This window comes from Lithobates pipiens, unplaced genomic scaffold (assembly GCF_037356315.1).
Source record: "Lithobates pipiens isolate NorthernLeopardFrog02 unplaced genomic scaffold, aLitPip1_a1.2 Scaffold_30, whole genome shotgun sequence".
NCBI classification, from domain to species: domain Eukaryota; kingdom Metazoa; phylum Chordata; class Amphibia; order Anura; family Ranidae; genus Lithobates; species Lithobates pipiens.
In genome coordinates, this window is record NW_027507791.1 from 30,984,293 (window position 1) to 30,999,903 (window position 15,611).

Sequence of the window (15,611 nt, forward strand, 5' to 3'; positions counted from 1 at the left end):
AGGGTTGCCGTGCACTACTGCTGACCGCTGCCCTATACTGCAGCAGTCCTTCAGCGGTATAGGGACTGACGCACAGTCTGCTAAACACTAACACACAACCTGCTTGGTCCACAAAAGTTTTTATAAGGACTGGTAACTTGGTATAGGGTGCTACGGTACATAGGCCTGAGTGCAGTACAGTCTGCTGTTCTGTAAGGACCGCTATCGGTCCACAATACATAGGGTTGCCGTGCACTACTGCTGACCGCTGCCCTATACTGCAGCAGTCCTTCATTGGTATAGGGACTGACGTACAGTCTGCTAATCACTAACACACAACCTGCTTGGTCCACAAAAGTTCTTATAAGGACTGGTAACTTGGTATAGGGTGCTACGGTACATAGGCCTGAGTGCAGTACAGTCTGCTGTTCTGTAAGGACCGCTATCGGTCCACAATACATAGGGTTGCCGTGCACTACTGCTGACCGCTGCCCTATACTGCAGCAGTCCTTCATTGGTATAGGGACTGACGTACAGTCTGCTAATCACTAACACACAACCTGCTTGGTCCACAAAAGTTCTTATAAGGACTGGTAACTTGGTATAGGGTGCTACGGTACATAGGCCTGAGTGCAGTACAGTCTGCTGTTCTGTAAGGACCGCTATCGGTCCACAATACATAGGGTTGCCGTGCACTACTGCTGACCGCTGCCCTATACTGCAGCAGTCCTTCATTGGTATAGGGACTGACGTACAGTCTGCTAATCACTAACACACAACCTGCTTGGTCCACAAAAGTTCTTATAAGGACTGGTAACTTGGTATAGGGTGCTACGGTACATAGGCCTGAGTGCGTTACAGTCTGCTGTTCTGTAAGGACCGCTATCGGTCCACAATACATAGGGTTGCCGTGCACTACTGCTGACCGCTGCCCTATACTGCAGCAGTCCTTCATTGGTATAGGGACTGACGTACAGTCTGCTAATCACTAACACACAACCTGCTTGGTCCACAAAAGTTCTTATAAGGACTGGTAACTTGGTATAGGGTGCTACGGTACATAGGCCTGAGTGCGTTACAGTCTGCTGTTCTGTAAGGACCGCTATCGGTCCACAATACATAGGGTTGCCGTGCACTACTGCTGACCGCTGCCCTATACTGCAGCAGTCCTTCATTGGTATAGGGACTGACGTACAGTCTGCTAATCACTAACACACAACCTGCTTGGTCCACAAAAGTTCTTATAAGGACTGGTAACTTGGTATAGGGTGCTACGGTACATAGGCCTGAGTGCGTTACAGTCTGCTGTTCTGTAAGGACCGCTATCGGTCCACAATACATAGGGTTGCCGTGCACTACTGCTGACCGCTGCCCTATACTGCAGCAGTCCTTCATTGGTATAGGGACTGACGTACAGTCTGCTAATCACTAACACACAACCTGCTTGGTCCACAAAAGTTCTTATAAGGACTGGTAACTTGGTATAGGGTGCTACGGTACATAGGCCTGAGTGCGTTACAGTCTGCTGTTCTGTAAGGACCGCTATCGGTCCACAATACATAGGGTTGCCGTGCACTACTGCTGACCGCTGCCCTATACTGCAGCAGTCCTTCATTGGTATAGGGACTGACGTACAGTCTGCTAATCACTAACACACAACCTGCTTGTTCCACAAAAGTTCTTATAAGGACTGGTAACTTGGTATAGGGTGCTACGGTACATAGGCCTGAGTGCGTTACAGTCTGCTGTTCTGTAAGGACCGCTATCGGTCCACAATACATAGGGTTGCCGTGCACTACTGCTGACCGCTGCCCTATACTGCAGCAGTCCTTCAGCGGTATAGGGACTGACGCACAGTCTGCTAAACACTAACACACAACCTGCTTGGTCCACAAAAGTTTTTATAAGGACTGGTAACTTGGTATAGGGTGCTACGGTACATAGGCCTGAGTGCAGTACAGTCTGCTGTTCTGTAAGGACCGCTATCGGTCCACAATACATAGGGTTGCCGTGCACTACTGCTGACCGCTGCCCTATACTGCAGCAGTCCTTCAGCGGTATAGGGACTGACGCACAGTCTGCTAAACACTAACACACAACCTGCTTGGTCCACAAAAGTTCTTATAAGGACTGGTAACTTGGTATAGGGTGCTACGGTACATAGGCCTGAGTGCAGTACAGTCTGCTGTTCTGTAAGGACCGCTATCGGTCCACAATACATAGGGTTGCCGTGCACTACTGCTGACCGCTGCCCTATACTGCAGCAGTCCTTCAGCGGTATAGGGACTGACGTACAGTCTGCTAAACACTAATACACAACCTGCTTGTTCCACAAAAGTTCTTATAAGGACTGGTAACTTGGTATAGGGTGCTACGGTACATAGGCTTGAGTGCGGTACAGTCTGCTGTTCTGTAAGGACCGCTATAGGTCCACAATAGATAGGGTTGACGTGCACCACTGCTGACCGCTCACCTATACTGCAGCAGTCCTTCAGCGGTATAGGGACTAAGAGTTTTGTCACAGGGTCATTTAAAAAATGACATGCAGAGGAAGAGGCAGGCCCTTCCGCAGGGGTGGTAGGGGTAGGGCAGGAGCAACAGGCTTGAGCCAAAGTGGGAAGTTGCAGAAGGTGCGTTCAATTACTTTAAAGGATGCACCAGACTTGGTTGAGTGGCTCGCTCAGCCTTACTCTTCTGCACCCTCCTCATCCTCTCGATCTGCACCCTCTTCTTCACTCTCTGCTATGTGCACCCCCAAAGACACTACCACCAACAACACGACCACCACCACCACCACCACATACCTTCCGCTTGAGTCACTGGAATTATTTTCCGATCCATATCAAGAGGACATTTCTGATGCGCAGCCACTCTTGGTATTGGATCAGGAAGAGGAGGTAGCAACAAGCGCTACTCAGCAGTCTGACGCCAGTACCCAGATCAGCCCAAGGAGGAGGTTGGTCCCCGGTGTTGCTGCCTACTCTACTTATAGCGGTGGGGAAGGTGACGTTGATGATGACGTGTCTAGTGATGTCACGTGGGTGCCCACAAGAGAGGAAGAGGAGGGGAGTTCAGAGGGAGATATGGACCAGCAGATAGGGAGGAGAAGCAGGAATAACTTACATTGCACAGGAGGGACAAAGCAGACTGCAAATGTATCAGGAGCGAGTCATCGACCATGTACGGTCACATCTGGCGCTCCCAGGACACCGGCACATGGCTCCGCAGTGTGGGCTTTTTTTAACGTGTCCGCTGCTGACAATAGCGTTGCCATCTGCAATCTTTGCAGTCAACGCGTTAGTCGCGGTAAGCCCAATACTCACCTAGGGACGACCGCCTTAAGAAGGCACATGAGCAGCCATCACCGAGCCCAGTGGGAGCAACGGAACACACAAAGCCACACTGCAGGCTCTCACCGTCCAGCCTCGTCTTCTACTTCTCCTTCTCCTCTCTCCTCACAATTGTCCTCCACTCCACCTTCCATCACGCCAAGCTCACATTTTTCTGCAAAAAGGCAGGCTTCCGTGGGCCTAATGTTTGAGCGTAAAAAAATGATGACGCCGGATAACCCTCTTGCCCAACGGTTGGCGGCTGGCTTGTCAGAACTCATAGCCCGCCAACTACTGCCATATAAACTGGTGGACTCGGAGGCCTTTCGCAAATTTGTGGCCATTGGAACACCACAATGGAAGGTCCCAGGAAGGAAGTATTTCTCAGAGAAGGGCATCCCAGAGCTATATGGCCATGTTCAGCGGCAAGTGAATGTATCTCTGGCACACAGTGTCGGTGCCAAGATACATCTGACCACAGACACGTGGTCTAGCAAACACGGGCAGGGAAGGTATATCAGTTTTACTGCCCACTGGGTGAACCTTCTGACGGCCGTCAAGCATGTAACCCGTGGCACCCGTGTAGATTTGGTTTTACCGCCACGGATTGCATGCAGGCCTGACTCTTCTTCTCCTCCTCCTACTCCATCCTCCTCCCTCTCCTCCTCAGCTGCCTCCTCCTTTTCCGCTGCTAGCGTCTCTTCCACTGCACCGCCCAAGCTCCCCAGAACCTATTCCACATGCCAGGTGAGACGTTGCCATGCCGTGCTGCGTCTGTTGTGCCTGGAAGCAAAGAGCCACACTGGCCCGGCACTCCTTTCAGCTTTGCGTTCACAGGCAGATGAGTGGCTAACACCGCTCAATTTGACAGTTGGTAAAGTGGTGTGTGACAACGGTGCCAATCTGCTTAGCGCATTGAAACAGGGCAAAATCACGCACGTGCCGTGCATGGCACACGTCTTAAACTTGGTCGTGCAGCGATTCCTTGTCAAATACCCTGGGGTCCAGGACATCTTGCGGCAGGCAAGGAAAATCTCGGCCCATTTCAGAAGATCTTACACGGCCATGGCTCGCCTTGCTGACATTCAGCGGCGACACCATCTGCCGGTCAGACGTCTTATTTGCGATTGCCCGACGCGATGGAACTCAACCTTCTATATGCTTGATAGGCTGCTCCAGCAGAAACGTGCAGTTAACGTCTACCTGTATGAACTCTGCGAAAGAAACGGTTCTGGGGAGCTGGGTTTTTTTTCACCGCGCCAGTGGCTGCTCATGCGCGACACATGCAGACTTCTGCGGCCATTTGAGGAGATCACCAAACTGGTCAGTCGCAGCCATGGCGCCATCAGTGACATGGTACCTTATGCCTTCTTTCTGGAGCGTGCATTGCGTCGTGTCATTGATCAGGCTGTGGAGGAGCAGGAGCGGGAAGATGAGGAAGTCGCAATGCTGGATGAATTCCCAGGGGGGGCTACTCTATCTGAGACAAGTCAACAACAGGAGTCTGATGAGGAGTCAGAGGAGGATGGTGCCGGGGCGGATGAGCAGGAGCAAGAAGAGCATGCTTTAAACCTTTCTGGGATCCCTGTTGTGCGAGGATGGGGAGAGGAGAATGAAGAGGACGACATTATCCTGGATGATGAGCAGGAGCCAGGCCACCACACCGCTTCCACTTTAGTGCAAATGGGGGCCTTCATGCTCCAGTGTTTTAATAGGGACCCCCGTATAAAAAGCATGAGGGTCAAGGACCAGTACTGGGTGGCAACGTACTTAGACCCCCGGTACAAACACAAAATGGCGGAAATGTTACCGCCGTCGCAGAGGGCTGTCAGAATGCAGCACTTCCAGGCCTTGCTTCGAGAAATGCTGCATTCTGCTTTTGCGTGCGCTGGCAGAGGAGCAATTCCCACTCCCAGAGAAGGATTTGCGGGTACCAATCCAACAGCGCCTGCAAGAAGAGGCCGGTTTGAAGATGTGTTGGTGACTTCGGATATGAGGTCATTCTTTCAGCCGACCCATCGACAGGTGTCATCCGGATCCAGCATCAGGGAACGCCTAGACCGTCAGGTGTCCGACTACATTGGGTTAACGGCCGATGTGGACGCTCTGAGGAGTGATGAACCCCTAGACTACTGGGTGGGCAGGCTTGACCTCTGGCCAGAGCTTGCCCAATTTGCAATCGAACTGTTGGCTTGCCCCTCATCCAGTGTCCTGTCCGAAAGGACGTTCAGCGCAGCAGGGGGGATTGTGACCGATAAGCGTACTCGCCTAGCTCACCACAGTGTTAACTACCTCACATTTCTAAAAATGAATGAGGCATGGATCTCGGAGGAATTCAACACATGTGATCAGTAGACCATGTATATGTCTATAAACAATTTTTGGAATCAAGCACACAGACCTTCTTAATTCATTTGGCTCACTTCCCTGACCCAAAAAAGCACACCGTACTATATGCCCCTACCCTCCTCTTTGAAGAGGTTGAGCGGTGTCATATTTCTACTGGGGCTGCTTATTATGAGGGGTTCCCACCATCCCTGTGCTGTGCTGACTTCCTCCTGGGTGTTCTTATTATGAGGGGCTCCCACCATCCCTGTGCTGTGCTGACTTCCTCCTGGGGGTTCTTATTATGAGGGGATCACACCATCCCTGTGCTGTGCTGACTTCCTCCTGGGGCTGCTTACGGTGCTGCTGTCAGCGCTGTATGTCACGGAGCTGCTGTCAGCGCTGTATGTCACGGAGCTGCTGTCAGCGCTGTATGTCACGGAGCTGCTGTCAGCGCTGTATGTCACGGAGCTGCTGTCAGCGCTGTATGTCACGGAGCTGCTGTCAGCGCTGTATGTCACGGAGCTGCTGTCAGCGCTGTATGTCACGGAGCTGCTGTCAGCGCTGTATGTCACGGAGCTGCTGTCAGCGCTGTATGTCACGGAGCTGCTGTCAGCGCTGTATGTCACGGAGCTGCTGTCAGCGCTGTATGTCACGGAGCTGCTGTCAGCGCTGTATGTCACGGTGCTGCTGTCAGCGCTGTATGTCACGGAGCTGCTGTCAGCGCTGTATGTCACGGAGCTGCTGTCAGTGCTGTATGTCACGGAGCTGCTGTCAGCGCTGTATGTCACGGAGCTGCTGTCAGCGCTGTATGTCACGGAGCTGCTGTCAGCGCTGTATGTCACGGTGCTGCTGTCAGCGCTGTATGTCACGGAGCTGCTGTCAGCGCTGTATGTCACGGAGCTGCTGTCAGCGCTGTATGTCACGGAGCTGCTGTCAGCGCTGTATGTCACGGAGCTGCTGTCAGCGCTGTATGTCACGGAGCTGCTGTCAGCGCTGTATGTCACGGTGCTGCTGTCAGCGCTGTATGTCACGGAGCTGCTGTCAGCGCTGTATGTCACGGAGCTGCTGTCAGTGCTGTATGTCACGGAGCTGCTGTCAGCGCTGTATGTCACGGAGCTGCTGTCAGCGCTGTATGTCACGGAGCTGCTGTCAGCGCTGTATGTCACGGTGCTGCTGTCAGCGCTGTATGTCACGGAGCTGCTGTCAGCGCTGTATGTCACGGAGCTGCTGTCAGCGCTGTATGTCACGGAGCTGCTGTCAGCGCTGTATGTCACGGAGCTGCTGTCAGCGCTGTATGTCACGGAGCTGCTGTCAGCGCTGTATGTCACGGTGCTGATGTCAGTGCTCTGTATTACGGTGCTGCTGTCAGTGCTCTGTATCTCCTGCACCCTCTTGTTTGCCTACCCTGGTCCCTGACCTTCCCTCTCCTCCATTGCCTTCATTAGCTCCATAGTCCTGAATTGTCAGAACAATTTCCCAAATAAAAAAAAAATGCTTGTAGTTATCGATCCCAAATTCACCTCATACATGTATTATGCTATTGTCCAGGTGGTGGGACTACGTGCTACCCCCTAATAATTACCCCGTGGCCGCAAATTCGACCTAAAGGTTTGCGAAATTCGCCTCCCATTGAAGTCAATGGAGCCCGCGGCGAACGGTCGTTTTCGCGAACGTTTGTGTCCGTTCGCGTTTCGCGTTCGCGAAACGTCCCGTCGGAAGTTCGTCCATCACTATAGGTGATTACTGGGGGGGACAGCTCACTGACGTGAGATAATGTAGTGGCCTTAGTGTATTTAGGGCCAGTACTGCTGTAATAGGATAAGTTCTAATCCGTCCCCCACGATGTACTAACTGTTTATTTTGATGTGTTGGAAAATTGAGTGACTTGTGTTTTCTACAGTTTGTCTCTGTATTACCTGCAATCCGTAAATAAAGAATAAAAAATAATAATAATAATAATAACAATGAGAAGAAGAAAAATAATTTATTATTATTATTATTATTAATAATAATAATAATATTAATTAATGTATTTATTTTGTGTAAGGGTTAGGGTGCTTAGTTATTTCTTATTATTTAAAAAAAAAAAATAACAATAATAATTTATTATTAATAGTGATTTTATTTTGTGTTAGCATTAGGGTGTTTAGTTATTTTTTTTAAGGGTTCATTATTTTTTATTACACATAACCCTAACCCCCTATCCCAAGCCCTAATCCTAACCCTAAACTAACCTTATTTATTTATTATTACATACTATTTATTGTATATATATATATATATATATATATATATGATTTGTGTATTTATTTTACATTTATTTATTCATTAATTATTATTAACAGCCTAACTAAAACATATTAAATAAATAACCCTATCCCCTAATCCTAACCCTATCCTAACCTTAATTATTTATTTATTATTACATAGTATTAATGTATTAAGTATTTATTTATTATTTTTGATGATTTTTATTTATTTGTGTATTTATTTTAAATTGTTTACTATTATTAGTAGTAGTAGCCGTAGCAGTAGTACTGTTATTAATACCCTAAAACTAAGAAAAAAATATATAAATAAATAAACCTAACCCCTAATCCTAGCCTTAATTATTTATTTTATTATTACATACTATTCATTTATTGTATTTATTTATTGATTATTTTTATTTATTTTTGTATTTATTAAAAGAAATATTATTATATATATTATTTATTTATTATTACATACTATTCATTTATTTATTGATTATTTTTATTTGTGTATTTAAAAAAAATATTATTATATATATTATTATTTATTTATTATTACATACTATTCATTTAATGTGTGTGTGTATATATATACAGTATATATATATATATATATATATATATATATATATTTATATATTTATATATATTTATATATATAAATTATTTATTATTGCATTCTATTAATTTATTTATTATTTTTGATTATTATTATTATTAGTAGTAGTAGTAGCAGCAGTAGTACAAAACACCCTAACCCTAAGCAAAAAAAATATATAAATAAATAACCCTAACCCCTAATCCTAACCCTAACCTAGCCTTATTTATTTATTATTACATAATATTCATTTATTGTATTTATTTATTATTTTTATTGATTTGTGCATCGATTTAAAAAAAATATATTATTATTATTTATTTATTATTACATACTATTTATTTATTGTATTTATTTAATATTTATTTTTATGTATTTTAATTTATTTGTGTATTTATTTTACATTTTATATTATTATTATTATTAGTAGTAGTAGCAGTAGTACTAGTATTAACACCCTAACCCTAAGAAAAAAAAATATAAATAAATAACCCCAACCTGTAATCCTAACCCTAACCTAGCCTTAATGCTATATATATGTATATATATATATATATATATATATATATATATATATGTATATATATGTATATATGTATATATATGTGTATATATATATATATATATATATATATATATATATATATATATATATATATGTATATATGTATATATATGTGTATATATATATATATATATATATATATATATATATATATATATATATATAGTGTATGTGTATGTGTATATATATATATATATATATATATATATATATATATATATATATATATATATATATATATTTTTTTTTTAATAAACACAAATAAATAAAAATAATAAATAAATACAATAAATGAATAGTATGTAATAATATATAAAGTATTGAGGCTAGGTTAGGGTTATTTATTTATATATATTTTTCTTAGATATATATATATATATATATATATATATATATATATATATATATAGTAATTTATTATTACACGCATTTATTGTATTTATTTAATATTTTTGATTATGTTTATTTATGTGTGTATTTATTTTACATTTTATTATTATTGGGGGACGGGACCCCTAGAGGAAGGGAGAAGGGCTGCAGGGAGAAATCTCTACAGGAAGTGAGAGGAAATTTCTGCGTCCCCATTGGAAGATTTCCCCTCTGTTCCTGTTCCGGTGACAACGCTTACATTCTGGAATTCCCATCACGTGAAGTCCGGATGATAACGGTGACACCCCCAAGGAAGATTTTTTTTTTTATTTCAATAAACTTTATTTACAACAAACAACAATAAACATCCACCGTTCCAGAAGATTTGTGTCTTTCAGGATTCTCGTGTTGCCGTTTTCTCGTGCACAGAATGTGTGGATATTAGTGGGGTACTCGGTGTCTGATGTCGGGTATTGGGGTACCATGTGACCCCCCCCAATCTTCTCCACCCCCACTCACAATCTCTGCTGGTGGAAAGTCCGGCCCAGGCTCTGCAGCTCTTCTTGGTACTGCCGATGCTCCCGATCTAATAGGTGTTGTAGCGCCGCCCTGCGGGTCTGAAAGAGACACGACATCCCTCATTGTGGTGACCGAGAAACTCCGACCAATGACAGCCCAGGAAAAGCCGATCACTTACCAGGAGGAGCTCCGCCCCCGCCATCCTCAGCTCCCGACACTGCTGTGCCAGGCGGTTCCTCTGCATGCGACCCGCACTGACCCCCCGAGCGTCCTCCTTCCACTCCGACATATACCGCTCCCCGCGTTCCCTGCGCCATCCCAGAAACACGATTATTACATCACTGCCTGATATCTCATCACTATAATGTACAGGAGTGACATCACCGCTCTCCAGATATAAGATACATTATACAGGAGTGACATCACTGCTCTCCAGATATAAGATACATTATACAGGAGTGACATCACTGCTCTCCAGATATAAGATACATTATACAGGAGTGACATCACCGCCCTCCAGATATAAGATATATTATACGGGAGTGACATCACCGCTCTCCAGATATAAGATATATTATACAGGAGTGACATCACTGCTCTCCAGATATAAGATACATTATACAGGAGTGACATCACCGCCCTCCAGATATAAGATATATTATACGGGAGTGACATCACCGCTCTCCAGATATAAGATATATTATACAGGAGTGACATCACCGCTCTCCAGATATAAGATATATTATACGGGAGTGACATCACCGCTCTCCAGATATAAGATATATTATACGGGAGTGACATCACCACTCTCCAGATATAAGATATATTATACAGGAGTGACATCACCGCTCTCCAGATATAAGATATATTATACGGGAGTGACATCACCGCTCTCCAGATATAAGATATATTATACGGGAGTGACATCACCACTCTCCAGATATAAGATATATTATAGAGGAGTGACATCACCGCTCTCCAGATATAAGATATATTATAGAGGAGTGACATCACCGCCCTCCAGATATAAGATATATTATACGGGAGTGACATCACCGCCCTCCAGATATAAGATATATTATAGAGGAGTGACATCACCGCCCTCCAGATATAAGATATATAATACAGGGATGACATCTTACCGATGAAGTTCGGTCTCAGCTATGCGGAGAAGATCGTTCCTCTAGAATAGAAGGACAGAGATAAGTAATGGGCGTGGGGTGAGAATGATTTGGGGGGGTTGGGTGAGAATGATTGGGGGGCGGGGTGGGGTGAGAATGATTTGGGGGGGGGTTGGGTGAAAATGATTTGGGGGGGGTTGGGTGAGAATGATTGGGGGGCGGGGTGGGGTGAGAATGATTTTGGGGGGGGGGTGGGTGAGAATGATTGGGGGGGGGTTGGGTGAGAATGATTTGGGGGCGGGGTGAGAAGGATTTGGGGGGGTTGGGTGAGAATGATTTGGGGGCGGGGTGGGGTGAGAATGATTTGGGGGGGGGTTGGATGAGAATGATTTGGGGGAGGTTGGGTGAGAATGATTTGGGGGGGGCGGGGTGGGGTGAGAATGATTTGGGGGGGTTGGGTGAGAATGATTTGGGGGCGGGGTGGGGTGAGAATGATTTGGGGGGCGGGGTGGGGTGAGAATGATTTGGGGGGGTGGGTGAGAATGATTTGGGGGGGTTGGGTGAGAATGATTTGGGGGCGGGGTGGGGTGAGAATGATTTGGGGGGGGTTGGGTGAGAATGATTTGGGGGGGGGGGGTTGGGTGAGAATGATTTGGGGGCGGGGTGGGGTGAGAATGATTTGGGGGGGTTGGATGAGAATGATTGGGGGGCGGCGTGGGGTGAGAATGATTTGGGGGGGGTTGGGTGAGAATGATTTGGGGGCGGGGTGGGGTGAGAATGATTTGGGGGCGGGGTGGGGTGAGAATGATTTGGGGGGTTGGGTGAGAATGATTTGGGGGCGGGGGTGGGGTGAGAATGATTTGGGGGGGTTGGGTGAGAATGATTTGGGGGGGGTTGGGTGAGAATGATTTGGGGGGGGTTGGGTGAGAATGATTTGGGGGGGTTGGGTGAGAATGATTTGGGGGGGTTGGGTGAGAATGATTTGGGGGGGGATGGGTGAGAATGATTTGGGGGGGGTTGGGTGAGAATGATTTGGGGGCGGGGTGGGGTGAGAATGATTTGGGGGGGTTGGGTGAGAATGATTTGGGGGGGGTTGGGTGAGAATGATTTGGGGGGGGTTGGGTGAGAATGATTTGGGGGGGGGGGGTTGGGTGAGAATGATTTGGGGGGGGTTGGGTGAGAATGATTTGGGGGTGCTCTCTCTGCCCCTCCCCCTCACCTGGGTGGTGCTCCGGGTCTCTCGGAGGGTCCTTGTAGCGATCATTATCTGTGGAAAGAGAAGGTGATGGTGATATATCGGAGTGACTTCCCCTCCCCCCCCCCCCGATCACTCCCCCAATACCTAAACATCTCTTCTCTCAGCCCCCAGGGCCTGAAACATGTCAGTAGGGACACACACACATATATAAGAACGCACCTCCACATCCGGATCTGTTATATAATAAGTAGAGAGGATCCCAATCCTCCAATCCCAGGAGAGACGTCTCTGGATACTTTGTATCTGATGAACAACTTCCTCCCAACTCTCTGTCACCATGGAAACCGTAAACAAAACCTCAGATTTCCCCAAACACTTCCCTTCCCTTTTCTTTTTTTTTTTTTTGCTTCAGCTTTATTGAGATTCAGTCTACGAACACAATGAAGAAACCCACATTCTGTATAATATACAGCTGGTAAAATCAGTATTGAACCCGTAAATATTACCAAAAGTATTGGGACGCCTGCCTTTACACAGACATGACCTTTAATGACATCACAGTCTTAGTCTGGAGGGTTCAATATGGAGTTGGCAAACCCTTTGCAGCTATAACAGCTTCACTTTAGGAGATGTGTCTATAGGGAATGTTTGACCGTTCTTCTAGAAGAGCATTTGTGAGGTCAGACACTGATGTTGGAAGAGAAGGCCTGGCTCGCAGTCTCCGCTCTAATTCATCCCAAAGGTGTTCTGTAGGAATGAGCCGAACACCCCCCGGTTCGGTTCGCACCAGAACTTGCGAACGACCCCCGCGTTCGGCACGAACGTTAGAACCCCATTGAAGTCTATGGGACTCGAACGTTCGAATTGGAAAGTGCTAATTTTAACGGCTAATATGCAAGATAGTGTGCTAAAAAGGGTTTGGGGACCTGCCTCCTGCCTCAGGGGACATGGGTCACTGCAAAAAAAAGTTTTAAAAACTACCGTTTTGGTGGGAGCACTGATTTTAATGACGATTAAAGTGAAAAAAAAAAGTGAAATATTCCTTTAAATATGGTGCCTGGGGGGTGTCTGTAGTATGCCTGTGAAGTGCCACGTGTTTCCCGTGTTTAGAACAGTCCCTGCACAAAATGACATTAAACGGAAATAACACCATTTAAAACTCGCCCTCCCTGCCCATTACCAGCCTATTTGGGTCTTGTACGCACATTAAGGGGAACCCCGTACCCATATTAAAAAAAAGGAAATGCGTGTGGCCCCCAGGCCCTATATACTCAGAACAGCAGTATACAGGCGGTGCAAACAAGACAGGGACTGTGTAGGTTTGTTGTGTTAAGTTGAATCTGTTTGTCATTTTCAACCGGTACATTTTTAAAGTGTAGCTCCAGTCAAAAAAACTATCTTTAAGCTTTTTGGAAAACATAGGGAAGGGTTATCACCCCTGTATAATTTGTTTTGTCGTCCATCTTTTTTCATCTCACTTGCTGTTGTCTCCTTCCGTTTGCAAGTAGGAGATGTTTGTAAGTTGGATGTTTGAAAGTAGGGGCCTGCCCTATATGCTCTGCAGAAATGGCGGAACAAGGTGTTGGTTTTGCAACAACATTGTAAGCCCTCAAAGTGACTCTTGGTGGGCGCTGGAGCGCCCTGCTGTGAACGATTATATCAAGAATTGTAATTACATGCCATTGTTGAACAGTGGTAGAAAAATTGACCTTTGGTGGTTGTGGTGCTGGTGCCACAACACTATAAGTCCTCACAGTTACTCTGGGTGGGCACAGGAAGGGGCCCTCCTGTGAAATATTATATCAAGAATTGTAATTACATGTCCCTGTTAAACAGGGGCAGAAAAATTGGGCCTTAGGTACTGGTGCCATCACATTGCAACCTCTGCCATACACTCTAGTTTTTTTGCAGGAATTAGCCCTGCTGCAAAGCATTGCATCAAAAATTTTACTTAAACGCCCCTGTTAAACAGGGGCAGAAAAATTGGGCCTTAGGCACTGGTGCCATCACACTGCAACCTCTGCCATACACTCTAGTTTTATTGCAGGAATTAGCCCTGCTGCAAAGCATTGCATCAAAAATTGTACTTAAACGCCCCTGTTAAACAGGGGCAGAAAAATTGGGCCTTAGGCACTGGTGCCATCACACTGCAACCTCTGCCATACACTCTAGTTTTATTGCAGGAATTAGCCCTGCTGCAAAGCATTGCATCAAAAATTGTACTTAAACGCCCTGTTAAACAGGGGCAGAAAAATTGGGCCTTAGGCACTGGTGCCATCACACTGCAACCTCTGCCATACACTCTAGTTTTATTGCAGGAATTAGCCCTGCTGCAAAGCATTGCATCAAAAATTGTACTTAAACGCCCCTGTTAAACAGGGGCAGAAAAATTGGGCCTTAGGCACTGGTGCCATCACACTGCAACCTCTGCCATATACTCTAGTTTTTTTGCAGGAATTAGCCCTGCTGCAAAGCATTGCATCAAAAATTGTACTTAAACGCCCCTGTTAAACAGGGGCAGAAAAATTGGGCTGCTGGCATCACCCAGAACCAAAAATGTTCTTCCAACATATCAGCGGAGGAGGAAGAGGATAGACAATCAACATAACAGGACAGTCACTCAGCATCAGCATAGGCAGTCTTGAAGGGATGTGGTATTTCAAAAAAAATTATTCGGTTACATCAGCTTCAGGTGCTTGGTAGCTGTGGGTGATCCAAGACTGATTCATCTTGATGAAGGTCAGTCGATCAACTGATTCGGTGGACAGGCGCACCCTGTGATCGGTAACGAAGCCACCAGCAGCACTGAAGGTGCGTTCCGAAAGAACGCTGGATGCAGGACAGGCCAGTAGCTCAATTGCATACTGTGCAAGCTCTGGCCAGTGATCCATCCTCAAGACCCAGTAAGCCAGAGGATTTTCAGTGGGAAAGGTGTCCAAGTCTGACCTTGCCCCTAGGTATTCCTGCACCATGTAAATTAGACGCTGGCGATGGGTGCTGGAACCAATCATACCTTGGGGCTGCGGACTAAAAAATTGTCTGAAAGCATCAGTCAGACGGCCACCTTCTCCACCGCTCCTTCTGACTGATGCCTCAGCAACACGTTGTCCAGGACCAGGAGTTTGTGACCTCCCAGTCTCTGGGAACGCGTTGCACAGAGCTTTCTGCAAGGCCTCCCGGAGATGTCTCATCCTCTGCTCCCTCTGCGATGGCAAGATAAGGTCGGCAACCTTACCCTTGTACCGTGGATCAAGGAGAGTGGCCAGCCAGTAATGGTCCCTCTCCTTGATCCGAAGAATACGAGGATCCTTCCGCAGGCTTTGCAGGATCAGGGAGGCCATGCAGCGTAGGTT

At 46.0% G+C, this 15,611-nt stretch overlaps 1 protein-coding gene across 1 annotated transcript; it reads right to left on the minus strand.

Annotated features, from left to right (window-relative positions):
- Nucleotides 1–9,732: 9,732 nt before the first annotated feature.
- Nucleotides 9,733–12,620, minus strand: CFAP141 (cilia and flagella associated protein 141). Its single transcript, XM_077463362.1, has 5 exons — nt 12,478–12,620; nt 12,280–12,327; nt 11,082–11,122; nt 10,118–10,247; nt 9,733–10,037 (listed from the first exon to the last, which is right to left on the minus strand). Exons 1-5 carry the CDS (start codon nt 12,595–12,597, stop codon nt 9,936–9,938), a joined length of 441 nt encoding a protein of 146 aa, XP_077319488.1. The 5' UTR covers nt 12,598–12,620; the 3' UTR covers nt 9,733–9,935.
- Between the last annotated feature and the right edge of the window lie 2,991 nt (nt 12,621–15,611).